The 21645-nt window shown below is 45.3% G+C and overlaps 1 protein-coding gene across 1 annotated transcript in view; it reads right to left on the minus strand.

Moving 5' to 3' along the window:
* LOC119160008 (nose resistant to fluoxetine protein 6-like) overlaps nucleotides 1-20574 on the minus strand; it is a 33214-nt gene extending 12640 nt beyond the window's left edge. The window contains exons 1-6 of the mRNA XM_037412769.2: nucleotides 20223-20574; nucleotides 16482-16575; nucleotides 13797-13883; nucleotides 5773-5938; nucleotides 2445-2527; nucleotides 535-660 (exon numbers count right to left, since the gene is read on the minus strand). Of these exons, the coding sequence (XP_037268666.2) occupies nucleotides 535-660; nucleotides 2445-2527; nucleotides 5773-5938; nucleotides 13797-13883; nucleotides 16482-16575; nucleotides 20223-20574 (908 nt within the window). The remainder of the gene's footprint in view (nucleotides 1-534; nucleotides 661-2444; nucleotides 2528-5772; nucleotides 5939-13796; nucleotides 13884-16481; nucleotides 16576-20222) is intronic.
* Nucleotides 20575-21645: the final 1071 nt, after the last annotated feature.

Raw genomic sequence — 21645 nt, forward strand, 5'->3', positions numbered from 1 at the left:
AAAGTAAGTTAGTTGAAGCCGCCTTAAACTTAGAGTTATCAGTATTCCTGATGACATATTATAGAAGGCGATTCCAACCTGCTGACGAGGGGGGGCTGAATGAATTCTAAAAATGGTTGGTAGGCATGTGGGAAATACCATGCTTTATGGGAGTGAGCGCGATCATCGAAAGTACAAGTTATATAGTACAGGAGGAGGAAGATGATCGTGGGTGGGCTCGTGTCCGGCATTCAGCAGCCGCTGGCAGTGAGGAGTTGCAGCCGGGCATAAGCGGGGTAAAAATGGCTACTATTCTGTCTCGGTGTATTACCTGTGGGGCTCCGGGTTAGCCGCAGCCCCGAAACACCTCACATCACGGCAGTGGCCGATGCGGACAGATACGTAAAAAGAACGGGCTACCAATTTATTCTTGAGCACCGGATTCTGAAATAATCCCTGAGGCCTCCTTTCACCTGTACGACATCACAAGAAACAGGAATCCTGCATGCCACGATATGTACGCAATCCACATAATGGTTAAGCTTCAATACTCACTCCGGACTTGGCCCTGGAAAGATCATAAATGGCGGCAGCTTCAAACTTGCAACGACGCACACTCCACCGGCACAACTCAGCAAAGATAAAAAGGCGAATGCTGCCAAAACCAGTGTCTTGCTGCGTCTGGAAATCACGCTTACTTGTGAACAAGCGTCAGCAAGAACAACAGTGTATATATACAGCGTGTTTCACTAAATTTAATGTGTCCAATATCTTTTTTTAAAAAACCCGCAAAAAGCGCTCTTTGCAGTTGCTTTTTCTGTAGCGGCAGGCATCTTAGGGATGTTCAGGATAAAAGTCTGAACAGTAGTTATGAAAGTTAAATTAAATAATACTTCAATTAGCGGGATGACGCAGTTAAGTAACATGACAAAATTGAAATCCTTCGTGCGAAGAGCCCATTGGCGCTTTGAGAATTGGGCTCCGAAAATTTCAACCAGGAACCATTAGTAGTAACTGCAGATTAATGACGTTCTCGTATATTCTGTGGTCAAACCAAAACGCGAGAGAGGTCAACTGCCATATTCCTCTGAGATGTTCGAAATGATGAAACGTTGTTGTATCAACCACAAACCGAGTTCGTAGCTTATGTGTGTGTACTTCGCTTTCAGTTAGAGCATGCATGACGCACATACGTTAAATAAAGGTAAAGAACTGCAGTTTTGTTTTGAACAATGACGTCATTGTAGTGGTCTGCTTGTTGCGCTCATCAACCCTGTAGTTTCGGTTGTGCCGCAGAATTTACGAGAACTTCATTATTTACAGTTATTGCTACGTAGAAACCTCTTTTCTAAAATCTCGAAGCGGCGATGGGTTCCTTGCATGAAGGACCTCAATTCTCCCGTTTGACTTAACTTCCTTACTCTGCTAATTAAGGAACCTAACTATTTAACTCTCCTAATTACTGTTCAAAATGATATTTTCAATCCTCTCAGCATGCCTGCAGCTGCATAAAAAGCAGCTCTGAAAACAGCGCACAAACAGTGGCTTTTGATTATTTTTAAAGAATGCTTGACACATTTCTAGAAACACCATATATATATTGAATAACTTTCTGGAATGTAATATTACAATGTATTCAGAGCTTGTGCACTGTCCCACTAAATGCTTTCCTCGCAATCATCGACTAACCACCATGATGCGCTATGCCTCAGCATCGTGCGCCCTCACACTGTGGAGGAGACTACCATAAATGAGGCGCTCTATGACGTCAGGCAATCCTGTTTTCCTTCTTTCATTCCGTTCTCTGTGACGTCATACTTGAAACACTGGCATTAAAAGCCGAGGACGGGAACCAGCAATCATAAATTAATGATGATGCCAACCAGTAGGTGTTACTGCAATTATATATATATATATATATATATATATATATATATATATATATATATATATATATATATATATATATATATGTTCATTTATTTATTTATTTATTTATTTATATTTATTTATGACCCCCAGCTGACTCAGACGAACCATCTTGAACATTTCTTTACTAAGTAAAGCACGAGTCGTTCATTTACCATAATTTAGCCAACCTTCTATCCTTTCTAAATTCCGTAAAATATGGTCTTTACTAATAATTATAATTCTTCAGACAACCCTAGACCCAGGTATTTATTTTGCGCTGAAACATAAGTTTTTTACGAGAACAAAAAGCGCGTGATTAAACGTCAACAAATCTGTTCGGCAATTTCGACAGTAGACTATCTGAGCGGAAGGGCCTACAATTTATGCCATCGGAACTTAATTTCTCTGCCAAACCCTGAAACCATGGGTGAGCAGCATTTCGGAGTACCTTAATGGAAGACAATGTATAACTCTTGTAGGTCATGTATTGATTACTCAGATTCAGCATTGTGATTTTAAGCATATAGTGGCTTTAGTCTGAACAAAGGGCTCACCGTCTGAGTACCAGCAGCGTGAGAAGAGAGACGACGAACAACTGGAAATCGGCCGACAGGTACCATGCATGTGGTATGGGATTCTGAATAGTTGAAAAAAAAACATATCTTACGCACGTGTGTTAAAAAATGGTGCCACACGAAAGTGAAATGCGTGTGCACAAAAGTAGATGAGTGTTTATTGTGCATTTATCACACAAGGGCAAAGAAATGAACGCTCCATCAAACAAACTGTATGTGACGTGAAGCAACGGCAAGTAGCTCGAAACTTGCCGCGAGCTGCTCAAGCACGAAGGACACAGGATAAGAGCATGCAGCGGACGATCACGAGCTACCAACTGTCACACTTGTTACTTATTTGCGCGCGAGCAAGGCACTCCTTTCGCAAACGTAGTCACTGCAACGAGCGAATGGACCTTCGTGCTCTATTTAACTACACCGCAAACTTGCGGTGAGAGCTCAAGACGTACTTGGTGCTCGCGGGCACGAGAGGCCATGTCCTCTTAGAGGCGCGCGCGCATCGTAGCACGTGGTATACGTCAATGGCCTTCAAAGCGCGGTCTTCGCGCTATCTGGCTAGGATAACAAGAACACGCTGAAGTGCCACCTAGCTGAGAGCGCCGTCAACGATACTTTGAACATATAAATAGGTCACCGTTAAAATCCCAAAGAATGCACCCTGTGCGACCAAGTCGTTTCCCTTTTTGCACCGCAGAGCGCGGGATCATGAATTCGGCTACCAGAAAGAGAGAGAAAGAACAATTTTATTTGAATTTCTCGATGACAGAACTGTTTCTTTTCTAGCTTTGTTGCCGTCTGTTAGAGCACATTTACTACGTAACATACGTGACGGAAATACATTAGGGGAGTCGTGTTGGACAGTGGCATAAATTACTTTCGTGTTAAAAGTGTACGTAACCAATGTTAATTTGTCTATTCGTATAAGGAGAGAGAAACAGAATTCGGTCCTCGAGTATTGTGCACCCTGCTTTGCTAACCTTTCTTGGACCCATTTTAGTGGCAAAACCGAATTTGAAAGCACTACATGCCAAATGATTGGCAACGTTGAAATAAAGGTCCCTGACTAATATATTCCCCGAGACACGGAAGCGTACTATTCTGCTTAGTGATGATGATGATGATGATGATGATGATGATGATGATTCCACAGCCATGGCTCGTACCCACTCAGGGGGATTGGCCAAGAATCGATGACTTAATTCAGTGAGATTTTTTTTTATTCGATATCGAAACCATCCACCGGAAAAAAGAAAGAAAAAAGAAAAGACACCCTAGGCAGAACGAAAGCAGTGCAATAGTTGTTTGTTACTCGTTCAGAAAAGACAATTATTCATTACTTTGAATAGGAATCAGCATGGTTAAACAATGCTCTTGTGTATGCTGGAATTTCTTTTCTTTTTGCAGGAATAATAATCACGCAATTAGAAGCTTAATTCTTTTACTTTCATTAAGGTACTTGCAAACTGCATAGAAAATGTTCTCGTGGCTGAAGCCCAGATCGCAAGCACCGAAAGAAAGTATATTTTCTATAGTGAAGTTCAGCCCCAGGCTAGCGAATGGGAGGACTAAGAGTGTTTTGCTGAGCAGTTTGTATCGGCGACATAATAAAAAATAGTGCTATATTGTTTCCGATTCTGAACAAAAGTTGCATAGCAGTGATATCACCAGACCAGCCCTATGTGAATAGAAATTTAACGGGGCGACACGACATCGAAATCTGGTTATTATGGTTTCCAACGGTCTTGTAGGACACATATGAATTTTCCATGGAAATCTTAAGTGAGTAAATTCTGGTGTTGATAATACTGCTTCCATAGCATCTGCACGAAGCGCAAGTTTCCTGTATCTTGTCGCAGTTATAGGGGCCATTTCGGAAAGGACTGATAGTACTGGCCTTTTCAATGCTGCTCGTGCTAGAGAATCGGCAATCTCATTTACTTCTAAGCCGCAATGACCAGGTACCCCTACTAATTTCAGTAGCTGCAGCTGAGGAGGGACTAGCATAAATGCGTCTTTAAGGCCATCGATTTTGTTGACGCCGTAATCGACGTACATACTCACAGGGGATCCGTGATTATGATCGCGTTATCGGCATTCAAAGGTAGCTTTCCCAGCGCTAGAACTATTGCCAACAGTTCAGCTTCAAAAACTGGGGTGAAATCCGGTAATTAGTATAGTAAACACAACTTTCTTTATATTCTTCTTCATTATCCTCATCTTTGTACACTACAGGACGAAGACAAAGTGATTTGCCAGCTTTGTTTTAATTTACATACCTTTACTTTAAGCGTTCTGCTACTAGGTTCTTGACCCATCCGCTGTGGTGGGTGAGCCCCATCCGTACAAGTTATCTTCATCATTATCTCCTCCTAACCAGTGCTAAGACCTCTTTTTTACGCGATATGATATGGAATAGTATTACAAGCAATAATCTCAATACGTTATCCAGCCTATTATAAAAATCCACAATGTAAGCTGTTGTATTTCTCGTTATCAGCGAAGTGGCACTGCATAGGTTTACTTGACTTTCAGGAATCGTTGAAAAATACGACTCTACATTCGCAAAATAGAATGACGTATGATTATACAATCTTGTAATTGTTTATTTATTCTATTCGTTGTTCTATTGAATATCATTCTTTCACTAAGGGTGAAGTCAAAGTCAATTCTTGAAGCTTGAGTAAACGAGCTTAGAATAATGATGACAGGCCGAAATAAACTAAGTGAAAAATGTCGTCGAAGGACGACAGTCTTCTGCGAGCCGTCATTTTCATGCATAGCGGCGCATTTTCTGCACAGCGTAAGAAACACTGGGATCTTTAAAATTACGTACTTACGTACTTTCTATTAGAATAATACAGCACCAAACAATCACGTATTGATGTTGTGCCTCAGATATGCGTATAGTATTTCCTTTCTTATGAAAAATGTTCACAAGTGTGAGCGCAGTATTCAGTTCAAAATAACTGGGCGTTCAGCAAGTGCTTTAACTTGACCGAGTGGCTCAATCACGTGCCAGACACATAGATAGATAGATAGATAGATAGATAGATAGATAGATAGATAGATAGATAGATAGATAGATAGATAGATAGATAGATAGATAGATAGATAGATAGATAGATAGATAGATAGATAGATAGATAGATAGATAGATAGATAGATAGATAGATAGATAGATAGATAGATAGATAGATAGATAGATAGATAGATAGATAGATAGATAGATAGATAGATAGATAGATAGATAGATAGATAGAAACACTCAAAGCTAAGAAATCCTTCGCATTTACTAGCGCGAGCTTACTTTCCCGACGGTTGGATAAAAGTTCCTGGTCTGAAAAAGCAGTTGCCACCAGTGACTGGACACCTCGTAGCGCAGGTTTTCGAAGAATGTCTTTATGGTGGGACCGATGACGAAAGGCTCGAGCCCGTAGAGGCACAGGATGAGGAAAAACAGCGGAACGCAAGTCCTGCAGAAGACACGTTTGCATGTCCGTGTGTAATTTTTTTTTCTCCTTATCATCCACTACCTCTGTTGAGCGAAGATACATCGTGAATTTACAGCACAACACCAGAAAAATACAGGACAGAGAAGGAGCAAAAGAGAAAAGAAAAGACGGCGCTGACTCACAACTGTTGTTTATTGGGGAAAAAACGGGGTGAAAATATATATATATATATATATATATATATATATATATATATATATATATATATATATATATATATATATATATATATATATATATATATATATATATATATATATATATATATATATTGTGGTAAAGCATTCGAACACAGGGTCGTCCTCTTCAACGCCTTCTAGTGGGTCGCCCTTTTCTTAAGAAGAAGAGCAGCTCGTGCAGAGAGTCGATCCCCGCATTGACTGTCGCTGTCGTGAATCATCGCTGAGTGTCCGTCAATAAACCGCTTAACAATTTGGTGGAGAGTGCTGTGCCCTTCAAACACCTTCGGTCAGCATTCGATGCCCTTGGAGCTTCGATCCCGTACCGTGCCTCAAACCATGTACCAAGACGCCGCCCAGCAAACGCTTCCTCCTACACCGACGCCATGTCCCGGTGTCCCCCGCATCCGCGACCCTCCTGTCTTCACCGGCGCGGATGGCACTGACGTCGAGGACTGGCTTGCCATGTACGAACGTGTGAGCGTCCCCAATCATTGGGATGAGGCAGCTAAACTCGGCAACTTGTTCTTCTACCTTGCGGGGGTGGCCGGAATGTGGTACAATAACCACGCATCTGATTTCCCGACTTGGTCCGCTTTTAAAACCGCTGTCGTCGACGTGTTCGGCCGCCCTGCCGTTCGTAAGCTGCAAGCTGAACAGCGTTTACGTGAACGAGCCCAGCAGACCGGTGAGTCCTTCACAAGTTATATCGAGGACATCCTTGACTTGTGCAAAAAGGTCGACCTGAACATGTCAGAGGCTGAAAAAATCACGCATGTTCTAAAAGGCATCGCCGACGATGCCTTCACCATGCTCCTGGCAAAGAACCCCCGCACTGTGGCAGAAGTCATCATGTTATGCCAAAGTTACGACGAGCTGCGGCGGCAGCGCTTGATGACCCGTCGCCCGCCACCACGTGATGCTGATCTCTCGGCCTTGTCAGCAGTTCCAGACCACGCAACCTTGCTCGCCGAAATCAAGTCGTTCGTGCGTGAGGAAGTTGCCCGCCAGGTCTCTCTACTGGCTTTTGCTTCCCCACAACAAGCTCAACAGCCATCAAGTACACTTCCACCTCCACTCCGCCGAGCCATTCAGCAGGAAATCGCGGAGGTCGTCCCTGAATACCACCAGCCACCTCCTGCATCTGTGCCACTCAGCTACGCCCAAGTTGTTGCCAGGCCGCCCCCACCGATTTCTGTCACTGTCCCGCTAAATTACACCGAAACCGTCGCGAGGCCCCAGGCCTTTGGAGAACCTGTCTCGCCTACATACGCCGGCGTCACCTACGTGCCCCGAGTGCCGCCTACCATGCACTCATATCAGCAGCCGGCTCGCCAATCGCGTTCTGCGACATGGATGCGACCAGCAAACCAATGGCGCACTGCTGATAATCACCCCATCTGCTTTGCTTGCGGTTGCGTCGGTCATGTGGCACGATATTGCAATCGTGTGCAGCAACCGCAGGTCGCCTCCAACTTTCCCAGCCAGTCAAGCCGCTCTTACGACCAACCGCCGCCTATGTCACTGTCGTCCCGCCCCATTGCATCTACCCGCCGTTCACCATCTCCACGACGTCGCTCACTGTCACCGATGCGGCCACGTCCACTCGAGGGCGACCAGGAAAACTAGTCGTCGCAGTCCACGAGGCAAGGGCTGTGACGCTGTCGAACTGCGGAAGCCCTCAGGAAAGCCCGTCGAACGTGATAGACGTGCTTGTGGATGGCGTTCGTGCATCTGCCCTTGTAGATACTGGAGCCGCCGTATCCGTGATGGACGAAAAACTTTGCCGATTACTGCGCAAAGTGACCACGCCGCTTTGCGGGCTCTCCCTCCGTACAGCCAGCGCCCAAAGCATTCACCCTACAGCGATGTGCACAGCCCGCCTTATGATTCAGGACGTGATGTATGCGGTCGAATTCATCATAATTTCTTCATGTTCTCATGACGTTATCCTAGGATGGGATTTTCTCTCCCGCCACGACGCCGTCATTCATTGCGCACCAGCAGAAATAGAACTCGCGCCATTCTCTTCTTTGACGCCGGCCGACAGTCCATCCGCTGCAAGCAAGTTACTCGTCAGAGACGACACTCAAGTGCCTGCAAACTCGTCTGTTGCGGTGTCGCTCTACTGCGCAAGCCTTTCTGACACCGCTGCACTCCTTTCGCCATCTCATCGAGTTTTCATAAGAAAAAGCTTGCTGGTTCCTTTCGCGGCCGTGCAACTCACTCACGGCAGCACCACTATTTTTGTTGTGAACTCATCTCCGTACAGCGTTACGTTGGTGCGAGGAGAATGTCTCGGCAGCGTGGAACCCATCGAAGACGCGCAAGTTATGGATGAACCCGATGACAAGCACTGCCCAAGTTCCTGTACGCTTGGTGCTGTTTCGACATCTGCTTCATCATCCGATGATATATTCGGTCCCTGCATACCCGACGACCTTACGCAGGGCCAGCGTTCCCAGCTTTTGGGCCTGTTGGAAGAATTCCGCTCTTCTTTCGATGTCGCTCAACCTTCTCTCGGCCGCACATCCACCGTTACGCATCGCATCGACACAGGCGCACAGCCACCGCTGCGGCAACGTCCATATCGCGTATCTCCCACAGAACGCCGTGTAATCAACGAGCAAGTCGACGACATGCTTCGCCGCGATGTTATTCGCCCCTCTAGCAGCCCCTGGGCATCTCCTGTCGTTCTCGTCACGAAGAAGGACGGTTCTGTGCGGTTCTGTGTGGACTACCGACGCCTCAACAAGATCGCTCGTAAGGACGTGTATCCACTACCGCGGGTAGATGACGCGATTGACAGCCTGCAAGGAGCAGAATTCTTTTCATCCCTCGATTTGCGCTCAGGGTACTGGCAAGTACCTATGGCTGAGGACGCTCGACCAAAGACCGCTTTTGTCACCCCTGACGGCTTGTACGAGTTTAACGTTATGCCGTTTGGGCTGTGCAATGCGCCCGCCACCTTTGAGCGCATGATGGATACAGTTCTGCGTGACCTGAAATGGCACACGTGCCTGTGCTACCTCGATGACGTCGTCGTTTTCGCTCCTGACTTCTCGACGCACCTTCAACGCCTTCGGCATGTTTTAACGCGTCTGAGAAACGCCAGTCTGCAACTGAACCTAAAGAAGTGCCAATTTGCAGCTCGGCAGCTGACAATACTCGGCTACGTCGTGTCCAAGGACGGAATTCTCCCTGATCCAACCAAGCTTCGGGCCGTGACCGCGTTCCCCAAGCCGACATCCGTGAAGGAACTGCGCAGTTTCGTAGGACTGTGTTCCTACTTTCGGCGCTTCATTCGAAACTTCGCGACTATCATATCGCCGCTGACGAAGCTTCTCGGAAGTAACGGGCCTCTCCATTCGTGGTCATCACAGTGCGACGACGCTTTCAGAACACTTCGTCGTTTGTTGACGTCGCCTCCCATACTCCGTCACTACGACCCTACGGCCCCTACAGAGGTACACACGGATGCCAGTGGTGTCGGCCTCGGCGCTGTCCTTGCGCAGCGCAAACCAGGCTTCCCGGAATATGTCGTGGCGTACGCGAGCCGTACGCTTACTAAAGCCGAGACTAATTACACAGTCACCGAGAAAGAATGTTTGGCAATCGTCTGGGCCCTTGCAAAGTTCCGACCTTATTTGTATGGTCGCCCATTTGATGTTGTCACCGACCACCACGCACTATGCTGGTTGTCGTCATTGAAAGATCCCTCAGGCCGTCTCGCCCGGTGGGCACTTCGCCTGCAAGACTATAACATCCGCGTGCTGTACCGCAATGGAAGGCAACATGCTGACGCCGACGCCCTGTCGCGCTCTCCCTTGCCTGACGACAATGCCAACAACTCAGTGTCTCACCTTGCCATTTCTTCGATTAGCATTCATGTCATTGCTACTGAACAGCGCAAGGATCAATGGATTGCCTCACTGATAGACTTGCTGACTGATCCATCCACTCCATCCACTCGCGCGTTGCGTCGTCAAGCCCACCATTTCGCAGTTCGCGACGACCTCCTCCATCGACGCAATTACAACGGTGACGGCCGCCAGTGGCTACTAGTCATACCTCGCAGTCTGCGCTCTCACATATGCGAATTCTTTCATTCTGATCCGCAGTGTGCGCACTCCGGGGTATCGAAGACTTACCACCGCATTCGCCAACGGTACTTTTGGCGTGGCATGTACCGCTACGTGCAGAAATTCGTTCGCTCCTGCATAGAATGTCAGCGCCGCAAAACTTCAACGCACCTGTCGCCGGTAGGTCTGCAACCTCTACCTTGCCCTGCCAGGCCGTTTGGGCGCGTTGGCATCGATTTGTATGGGCCACTTCCACTAACGTCGGCTGGTAACCGCTGGGCCATTGTTGCTGTAGACCACCTCACGCGATACGCCGAAACAGCCGCTCTTCCCGCGGCTACAGCGAGCGATGTGGCTTCCTTTCTGCTCCAACGATTCATTCTGCGACACGGCCCACCCCAGGAACTGCTCAGTGACCGAGGCCGTGTCTTCCTGTCTGAAGTCGTTCAAGCCATTCTCAAAGAGTGCAACGTTGTTCACCGCAAAACTGCTGCTTACCACCCGCAGACGAATGGCCTCACAGAACGCTTCAACCGTACGCTGGGCGACATGCTCTCCAAATACGTCGCCGCCGATCACACAAATTGGGATTCCATTCTACCCTTCGTCACCTACGCATATAATACCGCCCCTCAGAGCACTACTGGCTTTTCACCTTTCTTTTTATTATATGGAAGGCACCCGTCACACACCATCGACACGATACTTCCGTACAGGCCAGATCCGTCTGAGTGGGCACCTATTTCTGCTACAGCCAAGCTTGCTGAAGAATGTAGAGAACTTGCAAAGACCTTTACTGCGCATGATCAAGAGCGGCAAAAAAGCATTCGCGCTGACGCTAGTACTACTGCGCCCACATTCCTCCCTGGAGCGCTCGTCTGGCTCTCGATCCCTACTACTGCAACCGGCCTATCTTCAAAACTATTGCCTAAATACGAAGGCCCATACCGTGTCGTCAAATGCACTTCTCCAGTCAACTACTTGATTGAACCCATCGAACAATCTTCGGACATGCGTCGTCGAGGACGCGACATTGTTAACGTGGAGCGCCTCAAGGCCTACCATGATCCGCTCATTGTAACCAGCTGTTAGGTCGCCAGGCGGCTCCCTTTTCGTACCCGGGGTAGTTGTGGTAAAGCATTCGAACAGAGGGTCGTCCTCTTCAACGCCTTCTAGTGGGTCGCCCTTTTCTTAAGAAGAAGAGCAGCTCGTGCAGAGAGTCGATCCCCGCATTGACTGTCGCTGTCGTGAATCATCGCTGAGTGTCCGTCAATAAACCGCTTAACAATATATATATATATATATATATATATATATATATATATATATATATATATATATATATATATATATATATATATATATATATATATATATATATATATATATATATAGGTACTGGCAGCCTACATCACAACATGCGCAGAATACGAAGTGCACCGAGGTAGCGTTGTCACGCTCATGGCAATAAACAAAATTGACCTAAATAACCTAATTCTTTTTCATGCAGTGTGAGGGATGCTTCACTAACGCAGTTGCTCCCTCTAATCTTTATATGATATGCCTCAGCGATTTCTCTTGTTAGCTGGTTAGGATGCTTGAAGATGATGATGGTTCTCTCAAAAATGGGACGACCACCATCATCTTCAAGCATCCTAACCAGCTAACAAGAGAAACCGCTGAGGCATGTCATATAAAGATTAGAGGTAGCAAGTGCGTTAATGAACCATCCGTCACACTGCATGAAAAATAGTTAAGTTATTTAGGCCAATCTTGTTTATTGCCATGAGCGTGACAACGCTACCTCGGTGCATCTCGTATTCTGCGCATGTTGTGATGTAGGCTGCCAGTACCTATATATATACACTTTTCACCCCGTTTTTTTTTTCCAATAAACAACAGTTGTGAGTCAGCGCCGTCTTTTCTTTTCTCTTTTGATCCTTCCCTGTTCTGTATTTTTCTGGTGCTGCGCTGTAAGTTCACGATGGATCCTAACCAACTGGCCTAACTTACCGTCTTACTACAATGAGCGAAGTTACTGGCTGTCAACTGTTGGCTATTGTTACGAATACTTCCCATACATTGATGGATTGTATTATATTTACTGCCACGAGCGAAGCGTAACCAAACCTAAAGCTCGCGCTAATTTTTGCTGAGCTTGCGTTTCGACACCGTAAAACTGATCTGTGCCGTTTCTTGACGTTTTATGGTGCACTACATTAAGCTATTCCCCGTCAAGCCGAGCCATGACTATTGCGACGGCATCAAGTTTAGAAAGCCATGTACCCGCCGACGGCTCAGACCAGTGCGTGGCTTTAATCCATCTTTTGTCAAGACCGCACAGTACTGGAATGCTCCTCCTCCTGACACGATCGAGCATTTACATAATAAACTTACTCTTACAGCCCACCCCTCATGTAAAACTCCTTCACTGGGGCTTTCGAGGCATTTCAAATAACAAAAAAATAGTTTTGACTACGTTTACAACGCTTTTGTTTGATCGGGTAACATTTTTTGTGTATTTTTAAGCGACCGTATTCGTCCCCTTTAAGCTGCATTCTCACGACGAACGAAATGGCAATTCGATCCCAGATCGCGTACCATACGTCACCATGCGTTACCCATTCCCGCGCTTCTCCTCCAGTTCGCGAGGAGTGATTCGTCAAACGGCGGAGACTCAAATCACAGTTGGGCAGTTTGGATTTTGTGGCAAAAGATGCAATACTCCTGGAGGCAGAGTGCGTTCGGCTGGCAACCACGGTTCTTTCCAATCCAATACAAGTCGCGTGTATACTGTTCGGAATCGCTGGCGAGTAGCTCTTCGTGAAGCTGGTTTTGCATCCCAAGTGCCTTCTTGGTAAGCCACGGCGTAGCCCAGACCGATCTCTAGCAATGAAGAAGTCCCCTCTTCACTTCGTTGTTTGGTGCATCTTCCAGAGAAACAGCCATCGCGGCAAGGCTGCGCATGCATTCGATGTCCATTGCGCGCTTTATAACCTCCATTGCAAAGCCCCTGTGGCCATCTTCGCCGTCACCTACACGCCTAGAAAATATTGATAGATAGATGTCCGTCCCCCTTGTTGTTTACTTTGCTCCGCTATCGTGTGAATGCGAGCCGTGGAGAGCTGTCGAACACGTCACATGTCGATTTACTGACCCATGCACGATTACGTCCGTCGTGTGAATACACCTTTATCTTGCAAGCTTTTTTGAAGAACAACAAAATCACACTTTGCTGACTCACATTACCTGCATCCAAATCACCGAGGGACACAGATCGACAGCTTATGAATGATATATCAATATTTAAAGACTAGAAATAAAAGAAATATTTGGAATTTGTGTTCTAAATGGTCACTACAGCTTTTCTGCCCCATCCCCAGCAGAATAGGTCTCGTAATTTCATTTGATTATAGGAACCTAAGCTTTGGAAAGCCCGTGCGCTATTGAGTTTAGGCACTCCTCTATCCCACTAGAAGAATAGTATAAATACTCTTATATATTTTAAGCATAGTACTTTTACTTTGAAGACTCAGAACAATTCCTAGACCTTCCTACCTGATCAGCCGTCTGGTAACGCCGACAATGAAGACAATGGGTCCATTTTCCTTCTGCTTAGCGACTGTGAAGCACAAGAAGAAGCCGCTGAAAGACGAATAGAAACAAATTGTTCTTTGAAACAGCACGATGTCACAAAATACCAAGTAAGCAAACGAAAAATTCAAATCACGAGTGACGTGAAGAAAGAAACAAAAGCCACTGCAATCGCCGTCGCAAACAGTTACGTCGTCTGGTCTGGGAGCATCCGTTCCGGTTCGGCTGGTGAATTTTGTTGAACTTTATTGCTGTAAATGTTTACCAGAGGCCGATTTATCTTAATCTCAAAGGGGGCCATGCTTTCGCAGGAACGAAAGCATGGCCCCCTTTAGCTGTTTCCACCACACCACCTGTCTCAGCAAATGAAAGGTTCTTAAATTATGTCATTATTGCCGTAACAGTTGTTTATTGTCATCCTAATACGTACCCCACTACAAAAAAGAAGTAATTGTGCAAAAAGCCAACGAATGCTTCTTTTGCTTTGTTTTCATGACTTTCGGGCACATTTCTCGAAACACCCACATGTTTCTTTCTCTTCGCTATAGCTACAAGTTCACGGAGTGTCTAATATAGTTATCTCCATCTGGGTGCTGGCAACCTTAGGTTGCTTCCGCCCCATGTCACCCGCATGTCCAGCGTGCCGGCTTCACATCGGGGCACTAATGGCGGCGTCGGTAATGTATTCACTACTGAGCAAGACTTGGCGCTGTGCCCCCGCGGTGGCACTGTTTGGCTGTGATATTGGAGCCATCAGGAGCGGAGCTATTTGCCTTACCGGCCTGACACTACTATAGCCGGCGCTCGGGGGATGATCCGCGAGATGATTCCACATATTGTCCTCACAGTCTCTCGTCGCATGTGAAAGGTCAGAAACACCTCGCGGTCGTATTACTTCGTGTGTTGTGTGCGCATGTGTGTTATAAATGTCAAACACATGAGTGTTATGAATATATGAATACATTCATAGGTCGGCAAAAAGTTGAAGCTAAGTCAGACTCACTCAACAAATATCTTTTGCTTGGGGTGTTCACTCAGACTAAGATTCATCAACGCATTCCTCAACCAGACTCAGTCGCACTCAGACTGAGTATTTTTTTTCTTAGCCAGACACAGTCGGAATCACACTCACTAACATAATACTCTACTGGACCTAGTCAAACTTAAACTCACAGCTGGACCTACGTCTGAGTGGGCCGGAGTAAGTCTACTCAAAAGTAAGTCAGTTTATAAATAGCTGTTTTTATTTTCGTGCCAATTTTTTAGCGCTCCACAATATATATATATATATATATATAATATATATATATATATATATATATATATATATATATATATATATATATATATATATATATATATATATATATATATATATATATATATATATATATATATATATATATATATATATATATATATATATCACAATCATTGCTCTAGATATGCTTTTTTGATTTTGCAACTTCAAGTACAGTTATCAATGGTTTCAGTCCAGTAAGGGCTTCTGTGGCATTCATCACTCCCCGCTCCCAGAATGCATTTTTATCAAAAAATTCCTAGAGCTTGAAGAGAGAGTGAGAGAGGGGGGCAATGACATTCACTCTCCCTCCCCAACTCACGCCTCTCGTCAAGAAATATTGGGGCGCTGCATAAATGGCAGTGTGCTGTGGTATGGGTGAATAGACTTGGGTGTTAACGTAAGCAGCTATTATGCGGATAGTAATGTTGGCGTTAAAAAGATATAAATTTATATTGGCATTGTGTTCAGTTATTCGCCATATTACTGCAGCTTGCTATAGGTTTCGGATGGGAGGCTCAGTGCTGTACAAAAGGTTTTGATCAATGTCCATGCGTTCGTTACGCTATTGTGTAAAATACGTCCGCTTCTTCCTCGAGCGTGAGAGACACATCCCATCGTTCACGACTTTTGAATATTTATTTCCTAAACGTTTTTGTTTCCTATAGCACTGCTGTCAACTGGTCTCTAATTCAGAAATATCAAACAGAAGGTTGCGTTGTGCTAGGTTATGTAACGAGGGCCCCCAAACCGCTATCACTGTTCGCTGTAGGTAGATTTTTGTACTTGATATAATCGCTGGCGTTCTGGAGATCAAATATCATAACTATATAAATGAGTTACTAATTGATTCAAAAGCTTTGCCTTGGGTTAGCCAACACAAATTTTTACCGCTCTTTTTATAGGAGAATTCTCTTTCACCAAAATTATGAACAGGTAAATTGTTTACACCTACCGCAAATCTTCAGTTACCTTAGAAGATCATGAGAAAAAAATATCGCTCTTTTAGGCTAATTAATAGTGCATAATATTATAGAAATTGTGTATTTTGCTATTTGTACTTTTGCTTTTACTTATTCGATATTAGCCACAAGTGTAGTTTGATTAGGTGACAGTTGTTGCTGGCCGAGTTGATTGATGCTGAAGAGATACACGAATGTAATGAAAGACTCGGGAAAGTTCAAGTTCTGACATTTCAACTTTGAACTTTTTTCTTTCTTGAGCCTTTATGCGCTTGTTTGCAATAACTTGTATCTCTTATACTTTGTTTCCTTTGGCCGTACCTAAGGCTACTACAGTTGTTTTTTTTTTTGCATATCTCGTGTAACCATAACATCATATCGCCTCACCTCAGAAAAAAGAACGTGTCCACAGTGCTGAATCCAGCGGCTAGGATCATAGCCGACCAACTTTTTGAAAAGATGTATGAATTGAGCATTCCAGCTGAAAACGTATTCAAAGGGATTATGAGATATTCAACGGTCGTGCTAACCTAGAGGTAAAAACAATAGATGCACGAAAGGTCTTTCCATTGTTCTGAGCTTTGATTATGGTCTAACACTGCTACACAAGAAACTGTTCTTTGTCATGTTGACATGCTTGTACTTCAGTCTTCGCAACCTATCTTCTGAGTGTATTTCATCGACATGAATTCTCATCATATGAACAAAGTATGTAGCAATGTCAAAAACAGAAAAAAAGTAGCTCTTCCGTTTCGTCATTCATTCATTCATTTATTCACTTATTCATTCAAACATTCAATCATTCGTGTGCTTCGAAGAATGCTTCTTTTTTTTCAACCAGAATAAACTCCACGTACACCCCTCATTGGTCATTGAAGTCTAAGTGATGCATTTTCTAGCAGTGCTCTTGTCCAAGTGATATGACCGACATTGAGCACTTTGAGTAACGATGTCCGTTATTTGACAGGAAAGCAATGACCATCTGCAGATGGGCTAGGAGTGGTCATGACAACCCAAAATTCAAAGCAGGTTTTCCTGAAGGGCCCATGGCAACGACGAAGAGCGAAAAACTAATCTTCATTGCTTTCCAGCGAGACGCAGGGCTCAAAAAATATTCGGGGACATCCTTGAGCTACCTTTTAAGAGTTGAAAGTGATAGCAATAGGATGTCCTTAGTACCTACTTTAACCACTTACTGCATATTTTTTTATTGTATGATGTCACCTGAAAAGAATTTGTATTGTTGATTACTACAACGTAATCAAGAAAGTTGAAAGTTTCTTGTATCAGGAAGGATTTCGCATTGGCGGGATTGTGGGTAATGTGTACCATGTTTTAAACGATGAGTAATTATGCGCACTAAATAATTCGGAACTTGCTATGCACCCCCTACGTGGTCACAAGGATATACGCGTATTAATGTGCATGCCTTTCGTAATCGATGGCCGGCTTTAAACCATGACGCCGTTATAATAATCACGTATGTTCTGCCACTCTATGGCAATGCAAGCTTGTGCCATGCAATTCTACCATGCAAGCTTGAACCACGGACCGAAAGTATTTGATTTATTTTATTTGCATCTTGGTAGATTTTTGGTCACAGACAAGACTATTATTTTTCGCTCACAACCAACATCAGCCACTTCAACAATGAAGCCGACGCCAGAGTTTCTGCGAAACAAGCTCTTCAAATCTGTTGCATTAAAAGAAAGCATGACCGACTCCAAATTTTATAGGACGGATATCTCTTAAACACAGCCTCAATCTTTTAGCTTTTAAGCGCCAGCGTATAGTTGTGTCGTGTGCGCCCAACAACAAGACTTGAGGAAAAAACAGCGACTGTTTCACGAAACCAATTAGAACTTACATGAAGCCATAAGGAAGTCAAAGCGTCAGAAGAGCGAGACATAACAGCTGGTGGTGAAACGACCATTTAAAATGCGTGGAATCGATTACTCATGACGCGAGGAATGACAGAGATCAGCGAGTGTGAAACATTAAGAGAGTATTTGTAAGACAGCCAGACGAAAAGTGTAGGAAAGAACATAAAATCTCAGTTTTGCCGAGCAGGCGAAGCAATGAATGCGTTAGCATCTAACAGTAATGACAGTATACAAATTTGGTTGGTATGTGGGGTTTAAGGTCCCAAAACCATCATATGGTTATGAGAGACGCCATATTGGGGGGTTCCGAAAATTTCGACCAGCTTCGGTTCTTTAACGTGTGCCCAAATTTCAACACACTGACCTACAGCATTTTCGTCTTCATTGAAAATGCAGCCATGACATCCGCGACTCGACCCCGCTACCTGCGGGTGAGATGCCGAGTATTTTGGCCACCAGACTGCCACTTCGGGGCTGTCAGTATACGAAGAAGCAACGGCAGCTATATTCAAACTAATGTTGCACAAGTATACGAAGAAGCAATGGCAGCTATATTCAATACAATCCTGCGCAATCCTACTAAACACCGGGAAGTGCTTCTCCTTCTCGAAGCGAATAAGCGGTCACAGCGCAGCACGTATACACCTTTTCACATGCGGCTCCCTGGCCCCATATAAAATCAACTACGGGTTGTGTCAAGTAGGTGTCATCCCCCAAAAGTGCGATGCCAATGCTCTAATGTCAGCCTATGTATCACCATATCAGAGCCCAGCATGGTGGCGTTTTATCTCATCTGTGAAAAGGTTCATATGAGCCCCTTACTGATGTCTGTCGAGACGGCACCCTTATGAGCAACGTTCACAGTTCTTAACCAAGTGACGCAGCCTCCACTGCTTCTCTACGGCGCCCATTCACGCTTTTTATCTGCACGTAATTCCCCTGCTAAAGATAAGTGTGCGAGCACTCATGACTATGCCCTCTTAAAGCAAGAACGCACTGCGACTTCTACACTCTTGCAGCGCGACGAGACATGGTGAGGCATTGCCTTTTAATGTGCACCCTTGCGCCCTTTGCACCGTCTAGCGAGTGATGGTGAACAAGGCATGCCGCGCTAAACCACCTTTGAGATGCGCGTACCAACGATGGTAAACGTCGAATAAATGGAGCAGATAGTGCAACGGCGGACATCTGCGTGGTAGACGGTTAAAGAATCGCACCGCTGGGCGAGGGGCCAGTGGTTCGAAGTCCTAGTCGTACGCTTCGTAAAAGTATTCACCAACTATTTTAGGGGCGAAGCTCCTCTTAGCTTGACCTTGTCCTGCGTCAGGCGTAACGGGCAATATCTCACGAACCACGGCAGCTCATGCTCGTCGCCCGACAAACAACTTGACAAACGTTTCACCCCACTCATCATCATTCACTCTGTGGATATGCTGGGATTTTTGGGTGCGAAGCGTCTTATGGTCGAGCACAGTCCGGTGTGCGGCGTGACCACCCTTACAGCGCATGCACGCCTCTCCCCCTCTCTTCTCTTCTACGCCCCCCTCTCTCTCGCCTCGCAACACCGACGCAGGCAGCTTCGCTACGCTATGCTCACTCTCCCATCTAGGCATCTCTCCCAGCGGCGTTTACATCCCCATTACGCATGCACATGAACTCCCCTCTCCCTCGCTCCCCCCTTTCTCGCCTCGCAACGCCGACGCAGGCAACGTCTGCTAACGAGTTTTCACGTTGAAGAAACGGACTGCTCGCGCTGCATAACCGTTCACTGGCCGCTCCGTGTATGTAGACACTGGATCTTGACCTCCAAGGTAGTGCCGCAGGGAGATTTCTCCAGTGCGTTGTTGAACAATGAAGGTTCGCAGCATGCACGTTAACTAAAAGTAGACTGCTGGTCTCTCTCTCCAATTGGAGTTATCTGTCGCTCATTGCCCCTTAGAAGCGCATGTTCCAGTAGAGAACACTAGCCCATTACGGCGTGTGTTGCGCCTCCCCAGGTTTCTGTCCGGTGCAATGCCGCGATGAGCGCCAGCGTCAATGCCACTGCCAGCGTAAGTGTTAGCGCCTGCTGACTCGCATATGCACAAGGTTTGCTTTAGCGAGAAATGGTGTAATGCTCTGTTACTGGGCTTTACATATATAAATACCTATGCATGCATAGAACGGCACATTTCTGACGGCAAAAATTCATGAGAGTGTTCGTATAACTGCTATCTCGATAAAATAAAAGCATAGCAATACTTACACCAGATGTCGGACACTATCGAGCTGCAGTGGCCCATGACAATGTGGACGATGCTGTAAAATCGAATTCCATGCAGAAACTGCAGGTCGTAGTGGTCAGGCATAGCCTTGTCGGCAACCTTGAGCAGCAAGCGCGTGTTCGATGTCGCCGAGAACACGGTGACGAATTCGAATAGACCACCTGAAACGGTAGGACCACCCGAACCCCATATAGTACAAAAGTATTTGTAGATGAATTCTCCTTCACACCTTGCGTGCGCTTCTGGCTGCTGCTTTTCGCATGCATCAGCAGCGCCAGAGAACATGGCCTTTGTCAAGTGGAAGGAGCCAAATTGGGCAGGCGTGATTAACATTGCTCGATATCTTGAACATTATATCACAAGGCAGTAGTGTCTAAAGGCGCGGAAGAGAGCATTCACTGCATACAATGAAGGATGCGCCTTGAAGCGTGCGTGTCCTGTCCTTTTTTGGAGCGACCCTGCAACACTTTTGGGCCACGATTAGAATCAGCTGCCGTTTGGTGATCGAGGCTTCTGAGAACGCACGAGACAAGTACTATTGCGCTGCACGCCACCTCAGATAGAAAATATAGCTCTAAGTCAGCTCGGAATCACTCCCTCTTCTTTCTATAACTGATGCCATTAACCTAAAGGACGATGCCATAAACCCAAAGTCTAAGGCCATTGCCTGATTTGAGCATCGTGAGCGACATAGTTACCGCTGTAAACACGGGATGTCGCCACGTGCCCACACGCTCGCGATGATGTTAAAAGTAAGCCGTGCGTTCAAAGACAAGAAATTTGGGCAGCTTTCACTTGTGGCCCAAGGCGAGAATCACTAGTGCAGCTCGTCGTTCACCTAGCTTCCCTTATTTTGCTAGTAATGGCAACCTTTTGATAGGAAAGAAGTGGAAATACTAAGAACTCGTTTTTCTTTGTTAGAATATAATGAGAACAATTAGAGAGTGATGTCAAGGAAAGTATAAAAGCTGTTGTTAGTGAACGCAATCAAATTATGAGTAGCTGTATGTGGTGTTACGTGATTTTAGTCACATAATTTGGGGACGTTACCAGTGAATGTAACGTAAATGTAACAAGCTGATATTAAGTGACTTTATTCTCATGAATTGTCCGCTGCGTTATGACGGCAACCTCTCACGTTACTAGTTCTTACCTTATTTTAGTCACGTCTCTTGTTGTTACGTGATAGTGATTTTGGTCACGTTCCTAGCCATGTGATGATATGTCATCTTTAGCAATACGTGAGTAGGTGTTACGGAACTTTAGTCGCGTGACTAGTTGTTTTTTAACTTGCGTGATTAAAGCATCGTGATAAGGGATTGCGTGGTTTTAGTCAGCTGAATAATTACGCAATGTTACGTGATATTTATTTACCTGAGTAGTTCCATGATTTCACGCTGTGCG

The sequence above is a fragment of the Rhipicephalus microplus genome, chromosome 3 (genome assembly GCF_043290135.1).
Source record: "Rhipicephalus microplus isolate Deutch F79 chromosome 3, USDA_Rmic, whole genome shotgun sequence".
NCBI lineage: Eukaryota > Metazoa > Arthropoda > Arachnida > Ixodida > Ixodidae > Rhipicephalus > Rhipicephalus microplus.